This window comes from Belonocnema kinseyi, chromosome 9 (assembly GCF_010883055.1).
Source record: "Belonocnema kinseyi isolate 2016_QV_RU_SX_M_011 chromosome 9, B_treatae_v1, whole genome shotgun sequence".
Lineage (NCBI taxonomy): Eukaryota > Metazoa > Arthropoda > Insecta > Hymenoptera > Cynipidae > Belonocnema > Belonocnema kinseyi.
Window position 1 is genome coordinate 124230891 of NC_046665.1, and position 15638 is coordinate 124246528.

At 21.7% G+C, this 15638-nt stretch overlaps 1 protein-coding gene across 4 annotated transcripts in view; it reads left to right on the forward strand.

Annotated features, from left to right (window-relative positions):
- Positions 1–15638, forward strand: part of LOC117179870 (dyslexia-associated protein KIAA0319-like protein) — an 81268-nt gene that overhangs the window by 20812 nt on the left and 44818 nt on the right. For all 4 annotated transcript variants that reach the window (XM_033372040.1, XM_033372038.1, XM_033372041.1 and 1 more), the window contains exons 4-5: positions 643–1035; positions 11508–11733. In XM_033372040.1, the coding sequence (XP_033227931.1) occupies positions 643–1035; positions 11508–11733 (619 nt within the window). The remainder of the gene's footprint in view (positions 1–642; positions 1036–11507; positions 11734–15638) is intronic.

Below are 15638 nucleotides of genomic sequence, written 5' to 3' on the forward strand. Positions count from 1 at the left end.
TGTTTGAAAATTCTACCGTTTTGTAGATAAATAAAAATTTTGGTTAAAAATAATATTATTATATTGAAAATTTATATTTTATGGTAGAAAACAAAATTTTTTAAATATAAATTTATTTTACTTTTTAAAGTTTTTTGTTCGAAAATTCAACTGTTTTGTTGAACATTTTTCGTTGTTGGTTGTAAATTTTTACTTTATGATACACAAATTTTATTTCTTTATTTTTATTTTATTTTTTTTATTCAAAATTCAAAATTTTCGTTAAAAATGAAAATATTGTGTTAAAAATTAATATAATTACTGTTGTTAATTGAATTGTTTTTCTAAAAAGTAATCTTTTTTTATCGAAAATTTGTCATCTTGGGTTGTAAATTTATATTTTATAGTAGAAAATGATCTTTTTTTATTTAATTTTTTTTTTTTCAATTTCATTTTTTTTATTTTTTATTTTGAGCTTCTATTGTCCAAATTTTACAAGAATAAAGGCTGATCTTTGAGTATTAATGATCCGGCAAAATGGAAAATTGGTCACCGTAAAATCCGGGAATTTTGAAAAATTAAGTTTTTCGGCTACCCTTTTGAAAATTCGTTCTCGAAATTTAAAATCAAGAGACAATGGACCAACAATTAAAAAAATTTCAGGAATATGCAGTCGAATTGAAGAATTGGAAACTGGAGAATTTGGATTGACATCCGAATATGGTCACCATGTATTAAAAGACCCAAGTACTTCATCATCAATTAAGCCGCCAATGAAACAATTACTCGTTTCGGCAGTTTCAAAAGAAGTCCGTTTGCCCGAAAACGAAGTCACTTTATCCGCATTCACAGTTCCTGCCGAGCTCGGAAATGAGCATTATAATTACGCCTGGAGTCTTTTGAGTCAACCGGAAGGCCACACCGGAACTATGACCGATCAAAATCGCAATACAGTGAAATTGAGCAATTTGTCGGAGGGTTTGTACAAGTTCAAAGTCACTGTCAACAGTCCAACTGCCTATGGAGAAGCATACGCGAACGTCAGTGTTTTGCCACGTATGTTTATTATTTTTTTATCATAATTTTAATATTTTATATTTAATATTTTTATATTTTACCGCCCTCACAGACCATTCTAGAATTCTTCAAAGATGCAATTTCTACAAAAATAGATGAATTTTTAAATGAAAAAGACAAAATTTCAAAAAATAGTTGAATTTTTCAACCGAACTGTTACATTTTTATTCAATAAAGATGCAATTTCTTTTTAAAAAGATGAATTTTTAAAAAATATATTAAAAAAAAGTTAAATTTTCATCCAAAGAAGATTCCAGTTCACTTTCCAAGACTAAAATAAGAATTGTAAACAGTCAATAAATTTTGTTCTAAATATTTCGAATTTTTAACCAAATAGTTGCATTTTTGTTCAAGAAGAATGAAAATTATTTTAAAACAGTTGAATTCTTAATTTAAAAATGTTTTCGTCCAAAAAAAATATTCCAAAAACAAAATATGAATTTAAAAAAAAGTTAATGTTCTACCAAAATAATTTAATTTTTAGTCCAAGAAAACGGATTAAAAAGACGAATGTAATTTGCAACCAAAAAGGATTTCTAAGAAAATTGTTAAACAAATATAAACGCTCTTATGAAAATTTATAAACTATTTTTAATTTTTAAATAACTTCAAAATCATTTATTCATAATCGAAGGGCTTTTATTAAATTTCAAATATTATTTCAGTCTAATATATTCTATTTTTAAACGATTCACAATTTTAATTTTAGGTAAAGTTCTTGAAGAAAAGTAACTTAAAGAAATATTAAGAAGTTTTAAAAAAATTCAAGAATTCCGGATATTTGTACCAAATTTTTAAGAATTTTAAAATGCTTCAGAAGAATAAGAAAAAACATTTCCTAGGAAAATTGAAAATGAGTTTTTATTTAGAAAATTGAATTTTAAGAGAATATTTTTAAATATTTAGAAAGATTAAAAAATATATGAACAATCAATGAGGAAGTTTTTAAGGAAATTTGTTTTATTTGACAGGATCTTAAAGAAATTTTTAGGAAAAATTCGAATTATTTTGTAAGATCTTTAGAAGTTCTGAAAAATGTCTTAAAATAATTTAAAATTTGAAAAAATGTAAAACAACATCTGAATATTTCAAGATTTTAATCTAAAATTTGAAACTATTTTAAATTTTTTACTTTTAATTTAGGAAGTGTTCAGTTTGTAGAAACATCGAAACGTTCCATTTTTAATGTTTCTAGTTTAAAATTGCTTAAAATTATATAATTTTGAAATGTTTTAAATGAATTAATTCTTAAATTTCGACCGGGAAACCGGGTCCAAGTTCGACTTTAACCGTTTTTAAAATAATTAAAGTGCAGTTTTGCGGATTTAAAAGATGAAAAATTAAAAGCATTTGAAGTTGAAAATTTTTGATAAAAAAGAGTTTTAGTTTATCAACTGTAAATATAAATAAATAAATTATTTTTAAAATGGATCTGAAAGTCTTGATAAAGATTGAAATTAATATATCATTTATTCCGATAATTTTATTTTTAAATACAAATTTTCATGATTTATCAATAATATATTTTTAATTTAGAGTTTCAGATATTCCTTTATATTATTTTTTTATATTAAATTTAATTAATAAATTTATTAATATATTATTTCTATTAGTGTTTTCAGCTATTTAAAAATGTAAACGTGTGTTTTACTATTTTCAACTTAAAAATAAATCCATAATAATATGTTTTTAAATTAATCGAAATTTTCCTACAATTTTGAAAAACCAACCAATTAAATCAAATCCTTGAAATTTTCGAGGTTCTGTTTTGATCATTTTGGAAATCTTTTAAAATCTTTTTAAATTTTCTGTTATAATAATTTTTCAAAATGAAAAATCATTTTCAATTTTACTAAGAATCTTAAGACAATTTTTATTCTTTTGTAGTCTTTCGCGATTCTTAAAAAAAAATTCTAAATTGTTTGAAATCTGCAAAAATCTAAATTTTATTTTAAATTCGGCTGTATTTCAAATTATTTCAAGTTCTAAATTTAATTCGAATCTTTTCAAAACTTCTAAGTATCTCTTACAATTACTCTAATATTTTTAGAAATAATAAGTGTTCTATTGTTATTTATAAATTCAAATTTTTTTTTAAATTTGCAGGATTTTCTAAAAGTTATAGAAAAAATGCAATTCATTTTGAAATATATTTAAAAATTCTGACAAAAAATTCAAAAATGATTTTGAATTTAGAAAAATTTAAAAACACTTTTAGATTTTTCAATATTTTGAAATAAGATTTTAAAGCTTTTGAAGGATGCCTAGACTTTTTAAAATTTTAATAAATGAACTTCTAATTTAAAAAACTGTTAAGTTGAAAAACTTATTTTTCCATTTTTAATGTGTCTAGCTTAAAACTCTATAAATTATAAAAGTTCTAAATGTTGCAGTGTATCTGCATTTCATAAAAAAAAAAAATTCAATTGAAATGTGTCATACTTTTTGGTTAAAAGTTTTGCTATTTTTAATGAAAATTTGACTATTTCGCAAAAAAAATTAACTTTTTTGTTTAAATTTAATATTTTAGTGTTGTATTTCAACTCTTTTTTTGAGTTTGCCTTTTTTATTTAAAAATCACCTGGTTAAGTAGAATTATCATCTTTCTTGGATAAAAATGCAAGAGTTTGGTTGAAAATTAAACAATTTGGTTAAAAAGTTATACTTTTTTATTAAAAGTTCTGATATTTTGTTAAAAATTTAATTATTTCGCAAAAAAAATTTACTTTTTTGTTTAAATTTAACATTTTAGTGTGAAAATTCGCTAAAACTTTCTCCTGTAGATTTTCTTTTTAGTTGTAAATTTTATTATTTGGTGGAAAATGTATCCTTTTTGGTTGAAAAATTAACTGTTCATCTTTTTGGGTTAAAGTTTTTGTTTGAAATTCATATTTTGTTGCTGATAAGTCAACTGAATTCGTTTTTGGATGAAAGCGATTTTTTATGAACATTTGTCCTTTTGATTTAAAAGTTCTTTTTTTTTAGTCACTGTTTTGTTGAAAATTCAATTATTTCTTAGAAAATTTACTTATCGTTTCAAATTCGTATTTTTGTGTTCAAAAGTCAATTTAAATCTTTTTTCGTTGAAAATTAAACAATTTTGTTGAAAACTCATACTTTTTTATTAAAAGTTCTGATATTTGATTGAAAATTTAATTATTTCGCAAAAAAATTTACATTTTGTTTAAATTTAATTTTTTATTGTTGAAACGAGAACTGAAATCTTTTCACGAAATTTTTGTTGAACTTATTTTTTGTTTAAAAAAATCATATTTCGATATTGAAAAGTTAACTGAAAATTTTTTTGGTTGAAAATTCAGTTCTTTTTTTGCGTTTGTCTTTTTTATTTAAAAATTCACCTGGTTTAGTAGAATTTTTATCTTTCTTGGAAAAAAGATCCAAGAGTTTGGTTCAAAATTAAACAATTTGGTTAAAAAGTTATACTGTTTGGTTAAAAAGTTCTGCTATTTTGTTGAAAATTTAATTATAACGCAAAAAAATTTACTTTTTGTTTAAATTTTATATTTTAGTATTGAAATTTAACTCTTCTTTTTTTAGTTTGTCTTTTTTATTTAAAAATTTTCTGGTTTAGTAGAATTTTCATCTTTCTTGGATAAAAATGCAAGAGTTTGGTTGAAAATTAAACAATTTTTTTGAAAATTCATAGTTTTTGTTTAAAAAGTTGTAACATTCTGTTGAAAATTTTATTTATTTTATTGAGAATTTAACAGTTTAGTTAGCCTTTTTGTTGAGTAAAAATACGTCAGTTTCGTGAAAAATTAATTTTTCTCTAAAAAGTCATATTTATTGTTTAAAAATTCCATTTTTGTACAGAAAATTCGTTCTTCGGCTTGTAAAATCAATAATTTTGGTAAAATTCCTATTTATTTCTTGAGTAAAAAATCTTTATTTGTTGAAAATTTGTCTTTTAGGTTTTAAATTTTCCTTATATAAATTTATTTTTTTTTTTTTATTGAAATATAAACTATGACACTTTTAAAAAAATCATGGAATGTCAGAATTTCGTTGAAAATGCATATTTTTTTTTGGTTGAATTCAATTATTTTTCGTTTAAAATTAATACCCTTTTTGTTTAGTTAAAAATTCGTTTTGTTTTTAAATAAAAAATTAATCTTTTGGGTTGAAAATGCCACTATTTGGTCAAAAAACCATATTTTCGGTCGAAAATTCATGACTGTGATTAAAATTTAATTTCTTTGGCTGAAAATTCGTTCCTTTTTAGCTGAAAATTAATTTTTTTAACCGAAGTTGTAATTATTCCATTTTTTCTTGAAAATTTATGTTTTTAGTTGAAAATTAATTAATTGTTTATGTGAAAAATTTATATTTTATTGAAACTTCATCTTTGGTGGTAGAAAATTTCATCTTTTGGTTTTAAAATCGAATTATTTTGTTTATAATTAATTTTCTTTGTTTGAAATTGATTGTTTTTATTGAAAATTTATGTACTTTGTTTAAAATGAGTATTTTTTGTAGAAATTAAAAAAAATTTTAATGTAAAGAATTTTTAAATTCAGTTTTAAAGAATTAAATAATTACAAATTAAAAGCGTTTAAAATCGTAATTTTTTATTTAAAAAAAAACAACATTTTTATCGGCTCTCTTGTGAATATAAATAAATAATTATTTAAATTCAATTGTACTTTAGGGTTTAAAAAGTGAATAATAATTTATTTGACAAGATGATTCGAAATTCGTTCTACTATTTGCTTGAAAATTAACTTTTTGGTTGAATATTCTTATTTTGGGGTTAAAAATTACTTTTTTTTTGTAAAAAAAACTTTTTTTTTATAACTTTAACTTTTTTTAGTGAAAATCTTTATTTCTTTTGATTATTTTGATAATAATTTTAGTTTTTAATTGAAAATTTATCTTTTTGGAATAAACTATTCTATTAAAAAGTGACCGTTTTTGGTCAAATATTCGTTTCTTTTGGTGGGGAAAATTTTGGAAGTTTTATGTTTTTTGTCGAACTGAAATCTTTTCTTTTTAATTCGACCATTTGGTTGAATATTCAAATATTTGTATTAAAATTCGACTAATCAGTTGAAAATATTATTTTTTTCAACTCTTTTATTAAAAATTGTTCTTTTTTGGATAGAAAATTTCCCTTTCTAGATTGAAAATTCAACTTTTTGATTTAATTTGAATCTTTTTGTAAAAAAAACTCATCCTTATAGTTTGAAAGTTCAATTATATGAATAATAATTGAATTATTTCAATGAATTTTTTTAGTAGAAAATTTTATCGTTTTGGATTGAAAATTCACTCTTTTTTTTAAACAAGCCTTTTTTTATTGAAAATTATGTTTTTTTGGTTGAAAATTTTAATATCTTGTAAAGTGTTCGTTTTGTTTTGACATGGAAATTTAACTAATTGTTTGAAAATTCATTTTTCTTCTTTTCAAATGAACTTTTTTTTTTTGGAAATATAACTATTCTGGTTGAAAATTTACCACTGTTTTACAGAAAATATGTCCTTTCGGCTTTAAAATTCCACTCTTTGAGTAGAATTTTAAGATTTTTGATTGAAAATTCATCATTATAAGTTGAAAGTTTAATTATATAGATAAAAAATTTAATCTTTTGATTATTTTGTTGGAAATTTTATTTATTTTCTTATAAGGCAATTTTTGATGGTAGAAAATTCATGTTTTGTAGAAAATTCGTTTTTTTTTTAAATATAAAATTTGTCGTTTTGGATTGAAGATTTACCTCTTTGGCAGAAAAGTAATTTTTCTTGGTTGAAAACGCATTTTTTTGATTGAAAAATCAACTTTTTAGTTAGAAAATTTCACTGCCTGATAAAAAATAGATTTAACTGCCTGCTAAAAAAAAAATTCCGACAAAATAATAGAATTTTCAAACAAGAAATATCAAACTTCAACAAAAGAATTGAATTTTCAAGCAAAAAAGACGAAATTTCTGGAAGATAGTTAAATTTTCAATTAGAAAAGTTAATTTTCTACCTAAAAATTCAAAATTCAAAAAAATAGTTTAATCCTGAATAAGAAAAGATTAATTTTTAGTCCAACCGCTGCAATTTTAACAAAAAATTGTGGAATTTTTATATGGATAGACATATTTTCAAAAAATAAAAAAAAAATTTAATTTGAAACTAAAAAAAAATTTTTAGTCAGGAAAGAAAAAAAAATTCACCAAACTGTTGAATTTTCAACTCAAAAAGAATTTTAAAAAAACAACTAATCGAATTTTCCACCAAAGAGATAAATTTTCAACTAAAATGATTAAGTCATGAAAAAATAATATATTTTTTAAACAGCAATTTAACTTTTAACAATTCATTTTAATTTTCATTCAAACAAGGTGAATAATTCCCAACTAAAAATATAATATTTGATTTTTCTACAAAAAGAAATTTTAATTTTAAATCAAAATACTTAAAATCATAAAAAAGAACAATTTTGTAGGCTTCAAATAGTTGAATTATCAATGAAAAAAATAATTTTTAACAAAAATAATCGATTTTTAACCAAATAATTAGATTTTCGACCCAAAAAAAAAACGAATTTTTAATCATGCATTTGCATATTTACCAAAAAATATAACATTTCTACCAAAAGAGATGAGTTTTTTAACTAGGACGTTGAATTAAAAAAAAAAAAAACATTTTCAAGCCAAAAAGACTAATTTGATCGAATGAAGTTAAATTTTTTTATCAGATAATTTGAATTTTTAACATAAAAGTTCATTTTTAATCAAGAAAAATGATTTTAAAACCAAATAGTTAAATTTTTATGACAAAAAGACAATTTGTTTAGAAATTATTAAATTTTCAACCAAAAAAATTTAATTTTCAAGAAAAAAGTTCTTTTTCACACAAAAGAGAAATTTTCAAGACAAAAAAAACTAATTTTCTAGAATACAGTTAAATTTTCAACCAGAAAAGTTGAATGTTCAAGAAAAAAGTTATTTTCAAACAAGAACAATGAATATTATAAAAAATAGTTGAATTTTCATAACAGAAAGAAGACTTATTTAAAAAATAATTAAATTTTCCACCAGAAAAGTTGAATTTTTAACAAAAAATGTTCTTTTTGAAACAAAAGAGATCAATTTTCAACCAATTAGTTGAATTTTCATTTAAATAGTTAAATTTTGAACCAAATAATAGAATTTCCAATCAAGAAAATTGATTGATCGTGAAACGTCAACTGGAATCTTTTTTAACCGAAAAATCAATTATTTTTTTGAAAATTTATATTTTTAATTTAAAAATTCATCTGCATTTTGTTGAAAAATTAATCTTTCTTATTTGAAATTTCAAATACTTGCGTAAAACCTTTTGCTTTGGTTTAAAATTAATTTTTAAATTGAAAATGTAATTTTTCCTTTTTTTTACAGATTTATCATTTTTAGTCTAAAATTCTCCTTTTTTGATAACAAAAAAATAATTTTTTTGTTTTTAAATTTAATTTTCGTTGGGTAGAAAAACTGGCATTCCTTTCTTGAGTGGAAAATCTTTATTAGTCGAAAATCCGTCTATTTGGTTCTAAAATTGTTATTATTGTTTAAAAAAAATTAATAGATTTTAAATTTGTGTCTGAAATACTAGTTTCTTAAATATTTTCTTAAAAATTCCCCTTTTTGAATTCAAAATTCAATTTTTGTCGTGGAAACTTATTTTTTTGTTAAAAAATTCATATTTTGTTCTTCAAAGGTCAACTGAAATCTTTTTTGAAATGAAAATTCAACTATTTGTTTGAAAATTTCGTTATTTTGTTGAAAATTTCATTTATTTTCTTACAAGGCAATGTTGGATGGTAGACAATCCATGTTTTTTTGAATATCAAGTCTTTTCTGTGTAGAAAATTTATCATTTTGGATTGAAAACGCATGATTTTGGTACAAAAGTCATTTTTCGTGGTTGAAAATGAACTTTTTTGGTTGAAAAATCAACTTTTTTGCTGGAAAATCTCACTGTTCTAAAAAAATTAGTTAAATATTCATCTTTGAGCTTTGAAAATTCAAGTTTTTTTTTTTAAAAGTGATATTTTTTGGTCTAAAATTCCACTTTTTGTTTGCTAGAAAATTTTCTTTGGTGATAGACTTAAATATTTTGTTAAAAATTTATATTTTTTCTTTGAATTTAACTGTTTTTATTTAAAATTAGAATATTTTTTGGTTGAAATATTAACTATTTTTTATTTTTCGTTGAGATTTCAATTAAAAACTCATCTCTTTGGATTGGAAATTTATCTTTCTTGGTTGAAATGTGACTTTTTCGTTGAAAATTCTACTGTCTTTTCAAAAATTCATCTTTTTGGTATGAAAATTCAATTATTTGTTTAAAATTTGCATTATTTTATTGGAAATTTTATTTATTTTCTTACAAGGCAATCTTGGATGGTAGAAAATTCATGTCTTTTTTAGGAAATTCTTTTTTTTCTATTATAGAAAATTTTTCGTGGTGGAAAATGAATTTTTTTGGTTGAAAAATCAACTTTTTTTGTGGAAAATTTAACTCTTCTAAAAAATTAGTACTTTTTTGGCTTAAAAATTCAACTATTTTGTTTTTAGTTAAAGTTTAATATTGTTTTTTTCTTGAAAGTTTGACCCATAGGTTGAAGATTCATCTTTGATCGTTGAAAATTGAACTATTTTGTTAAAAAATTATCTTTATTGGTCGAAAATTAATTTTTTTTTATAGAAAATCTTCGTATATTTTGTTCAAAATTCATATTTTTTTTGTTGAATTTAACTGTTTCTTATTTAAAATTACAATATTTTTTTATTCAAGTATCAATTATTTTATTTTTTTTATATTTCATAATTTTATATCAAAAATTCATCTTTTTGGATTAAAAATTCATCTTTCTTAATTGAAAAGTGACTTTTTCGTTGAAAATTCTACTGTTTAAAAAAAATCATCTTTTTGGTATGAAAATTCAACTATTTGTTTAAAATTTGCATTATTTTATTGGAAATTTTATTTATTTTCTTACAAGGCAATCTTGGATGGTAGAAAATTCATGTTGTTTTAGAAAATTATTTTTTTCTATTATAGAAAATTTATCGTTTTGGATTGAAAATTCATCTCTTTGACACAAAAGTAATTTTTCGTGGTGGAAAATGAATTTTTTTGGTTGAAAAATCAACTTTTTTTGTGGAAAATTTAACTCTTCTAAAAAATTAGTACTTTTTTGGCTTAAAAATTCAACTATTTTGTTTTTAGTTAAAGTTTAATATTGTTTTTTTCTTGAAAGTTTGACCCATAGGTTGAAGATTCATCTTTGATCGTTGAAAATTGAACTATTTTGTTAAAAAATTATCTTTATTGGTCGAAAATTAATTTTTTTTTTATAGAAAATCTTCGTATATTTTGTTCAAAATTCATATTTTTTTTTTGTTGAATTTAACTGTTTTTTATTTAAAATTACAATATTTTTTTATTCAAGTATCAATTATTTTATATTTTTTTTATATTTCATAATTTTATATCAAAAATTCATCTCTTTGGATTAAAAATTCATCTTTCTTGATTGAAAAGTGACTTTTTCGTTGAAAATTCTACTGTTTTAAAAAAAATTCATCTTTTTGGTATGAAAATTCAATTATTGTTTAAAAATTGTATTATTTTGTTTATTTTCTTATAAGGAAATTTTTGGTGGTAGAAAATTCGTCTTTTTTTAATAGAAAATTTGTCATTTTCGTTTGAAAATTCATCTCTTTGGCACAATAGTGATTATTCGTATTTCAAAACTAATTATTTTGGTTGAAAAATCAACTTTTTTGTCGGAAAATTCAATTGTGTTCTAAAAAATGATTATTTTTGATTAGAAAATTCAACTAAAAATTCATATTTTTTTCGTTGAATTGAACTGTTTTTTTTTATTTAAAATTACAATATTTTTTGGTTGAAATATCAACTATTTTATATTTTTCGTTGGGAAAGTAAATTTTTTTTCTAAAAAATATGTCTCTTTTTGTAGAGAATTTTTTTTTGGTTTGAAAATTCATCCCTTTGGCATAAAAGTGATTATTCGTGGTTCAAAACTAATTTTTTTGTTTGAAAAATCAACTTTTTTGTCGGAAAATTTAATTATGTTCTAAAAAATGATTATTTTTGATTAGAAAATTCAACTAAAAATTCATATTTTTTTCGTTGAATTGAACTGTTTTTTTTTATTTAAAATTACAATATTTTTTGGTTGAAATATCAACTATTTTATATTTTTCGTTGGGAAAGTAAATTTTTTTTCTAAAAAATATGTCTCTTTTGGTAGAGAATTTTTTTTTGGTTTGGAAATTCTACTATTTTGATGAAAATAGATGAAAATATTTTGAATTTATTGCCCTATTTTTTTTAAAAATTGCTCTATTTTTCAGTTTTGAGGTCATTTTTGGCTCTGAAGTTTTTGAAAAGATTTTTGGGATTTGTTTTTAAAAGAGTTGTATTGATATTTTTAGCAAAGCGAATAAATCAAGTCCCGATAGCGATAATCTCGCCAGCTTCACAAATTGTGAAGCTGCCAAACACTGGAGCTGTACTTGACGGATCCTCGAGCAAAGATGATGATCGTGTCATTTCTTATCATTGGGAACTTCAACAAGGTCCCATCGGCTACCAACCTAATCTCCTTGATACACCCACACTTCAGCTCGACAATCTCATTCCCGGAAATTACACTTTCAAGTAAGTTCGAACCTATTTTTTCACATCCTGAATGTTTATTTTGTAATTTGCGTTTTTAATTTTAATAAATTCAACAATTTTGAAATTAAAACTCTCCATATATTTTGTGAAAATCAATTTTGTTGAAAATTCAACTTTTTTGTAGAAAATTTATGTAATTTTTTTAACATTCGTCTTTTTTGGGTTGAAAATTAAAACTATATGGTTATAACTTTATATATTTAAATGAAAATTTGACTGATTTGTTGAAAATCCGTTTTTTCTTCGTTAAAATTGCATTTTAACGAAGTTTTTGGCTGTTATAAAGTTATAAAATTTATGTTTTACAACAAAAAATAGCTTTCAACTAGTTGATTTTAACAAAAACGAAGAATTTTTAACAAAATATTTGAATCCTCAACCAAAAAGATTAATGTTTAATAAACAAGATTAAGTTTTCACTACAAACGACGAATTTTCAACAACAAAAAACCATAAATTTCCTTACGAAATAGTTGAATCTTCAACCAAAGATATTAATTTTCCACAAACAAAATTAATTTTTAAACCAAAAAGACGAATTTTCAACAAAAAACATAAAATTCCTACGAAATAGTGGAATTTTCAAAAAAAAAAATTTCAACCAAATAGTTGAATTTAATTTTCCACGAAATTGTTAAATTTCTCATCCAAGAAGATGAGTTTTTAAACCAAATATTTGCATTTTCAATAGAAATTGAAATTTCGCCCTTTTAAGTAAAAAATTATTCTATTTAGCTGAAACTGTGAAAAATTTACAATTTTGTTGAAAATTCAACTTTTTTCGTAGAAAATTTATGTAATTTTTTTAACATTCGTCTTTTTGGTAGAAAATTAATATTTTTTGTTAAAAATTCAATTATATGGTTATAAATTTATGTATTTAGATGAAAATTTGACTGATATGTTGAAAATCCTTTCTTTCTTCGTTAAAATTGCATATTTTTGGGTTGAAAACTCTTCCATTTTGGTAGAAAATAAATCTTTTTTTTTTTCATCAAAAATGCAACTTTTTGGCTGTTTTAGCTTAAAACCCGAATTGTTTTGATTGAAAAATGGAATTTTTAAATTTTCACATTATAAAATTAATATTCAACAAGAAAAAATAGATTTCAACTAGTTGATTTTAACAAAAACGAAGAATTTTTAACAAAATATTTGAATCCTCAACCAAAAAGATTAATGTTTAATAAACAAGATTAAGTTTCCACTACAAACGACGAATTTTCAACAACAAAAAACCATAAATTTCCTTACGAAATAGTTGAATCTTCAACCAAAGATATTAATTTTCCACAAACAAAATTAATTTTTAAACCAAAAAGACGAATTTTCAACAAAAAACATAAAATTCCTACGAAATAGTGGAATTTTCAAAAAAAAAATTTTCAACCAAATAGTTGAATTTAATTTTCCACGAAATTGTTAAATTTCTCATCCAAGAAGATGAGTTTTTAAACCAAATATTTGCATTTTCAATATAAATTGAAATTTCGCCTTTTTAAGTAAAAAATTATTCTATTCAACTTTTTTCCTAGAAAATTTATGTAATTTTTTTAACATTCGTCTTTTTGGTAGAAAATTAATATTTTTTGTTAAAAATTCAATTATATGGTTATAAATTTATGTATTTAGATGAAAATTTGACTGATTTGTTGAAAATCCGTTCTTTCTTCTTTAAAATTGCATATTTTTGGGTTGAAAACTCTTCTATTTTGGTAGAAAATAAATCTTTTTTTTTTCTTCAAAAATGCAACTTTTTGGATGTTATAAAGTTATCAATTTTATGTTCTGAAACAAAAAATAGCTTTCAACTAGTTGATTTTAACAAAAACGAAGAATTTTTAACAAAATATTTAAATCCTCAACCAAAAAGATTAATGTTTAATAAACAAGATTAACTTTCCACTTCAAACGACGAATTTTCAACAAAAAAAACCACAAATTTCCTTACGAAATAGTTGAATCTTCAACCAAAGATATTAATTTTCCACAAACAAAATTAATTTTTAAACCAAAAAGACGAATTTTCAACAAAAAACATAAAATTCTTTCAACCAAATAGTTGAATTTAATTTTCCACGAAATTGTTAAATTTCTCATCCAAGAAGATGAGTTTTTAAATCAAATATTTGCATTTTCAATAGAAATTGAAATTTCGCCTTTTTAAGTAAAAAATTTTTTAAATTAAATTAAATTTAAATTTTAACTTTTTTCGTAGAAAATTAATATTTTTTGTTAAAAATTCAATTATATGGTTATAAATTTATGTATTTAGATGAAAATTTGACTGATTTGTTGAAAATCCTTTCTTTCTTCGTTAAAATTGCATATTTTTGGGTTGAAGACTCGTCTATTTTGGAAGAAAAAAAATTTTTTTTTTTTAATTGCACGTTTTTGGCTGTTTTAGCTTAAAAGCCGACCTGTTCTTATTGAAAATTCGTCAAGAAAGAAATAATAACCAAATAGTTGAATTTTCAAATAAAATAGATGAGTTTCCAACGTAAAATGGAATTTTTAAGTTTTCAAATTAAAAAATTAATTTTTAACAAGAAAAAATGGCCTTCAACCTGTTAAATTCAAGAAAAACAACGGAATTTTAACAAAATATTTGTATCATCGGCCAAAAAGATTAAATTTCAACAACTAAGATTAATTTTGTAGCCAAAAAGATGAATTTTCAACAAAATAAATTAATTTTCTAGGAAATATAGTTGGATTTTTAACCTGAAAAGATGAATTTTCAACAAAAAAATAAATTTTTAACAAAGAAGATTAATACTCTACCCAAAAATGAAGAATTTTCAACAAAACAGTTGAGTTTTTAAGCTAAAAAGACAAATTATTTGGGGAACAGTTGATCTTCAATCCGAAAAATATGAATTCTTAGCAAGAAAGTTCATTTTTTTATAAAGAAAGAAGAATTTTTAACTAAATAGTTAAATTTTCAATTAAAAAGGATATTTTTTCAACCAATATGGAATCTTCAAGTTTTTAGTTTAAAATATTGTTTTTCATCAACAAACAAAAAGAATTTTCAACCATTTAAATTCCAAAACAAAACAAAAACACGAATTTTTTACCATTTAAATTTAACAAACACGAAGAATTTTTAACATAATATTTGAATCTTCAACCACGAAGTTTAATTTTCAACAAATCAGAATTATTTCTTAAATAAAAAGACGAATTTTCTACCAAATAAATCAATTTCCTACGAAATAGTTGAATTTTTAATCCAAAAAGATGTTTTTTAACAATAAAATTAATTTTTTATCAAATAGTTAAATTAAAAAAAAAATAAATATATTGGTTACAAAAATGGTGTAATTTTCAACCAATAAAGGATTATTTTTTAACCAACTAGTATATTTTTCTACTAAAATAGTTGGATTTTCAACAAAAAATATAAATTTTCAACAAAAAAGTTAATTTTCTCCCAAATAGTTAAATTTTCTACGAAATTGGTGAATTTTCAAGCCAAACAGGTGATTTTTTTACAAAACAGTTACATTTTTAACAAAAAAGTTAATTTACATCCTAATAGTTGAATTTTCAACTAAAATTATGAATCTTCAACAAAACCAAAAAATGAATTTTTTTACAAAGTAGTTCAACTTAAAAGATTTTCCAACAAAGACAGATTTTATTTCCAAATAAGTACATTAATTTTTAACAAAACAAAAATACATTTTCAGCTAAATAGAATAATTTTTTACTTGAAAAGGCGAAATTTCAATTTCTATTGAAAATGCAAATATTTGATTAAAACCTCATCTTCTTGGATGAGAAAGGGGGAGGGTCGGTAAGGCCGGTTTTTGGCCTAATTTATTTTTGGACCAAAAAATCTGAAAAAATCATGGTAGTATCTTATAAGTATCCCGAGT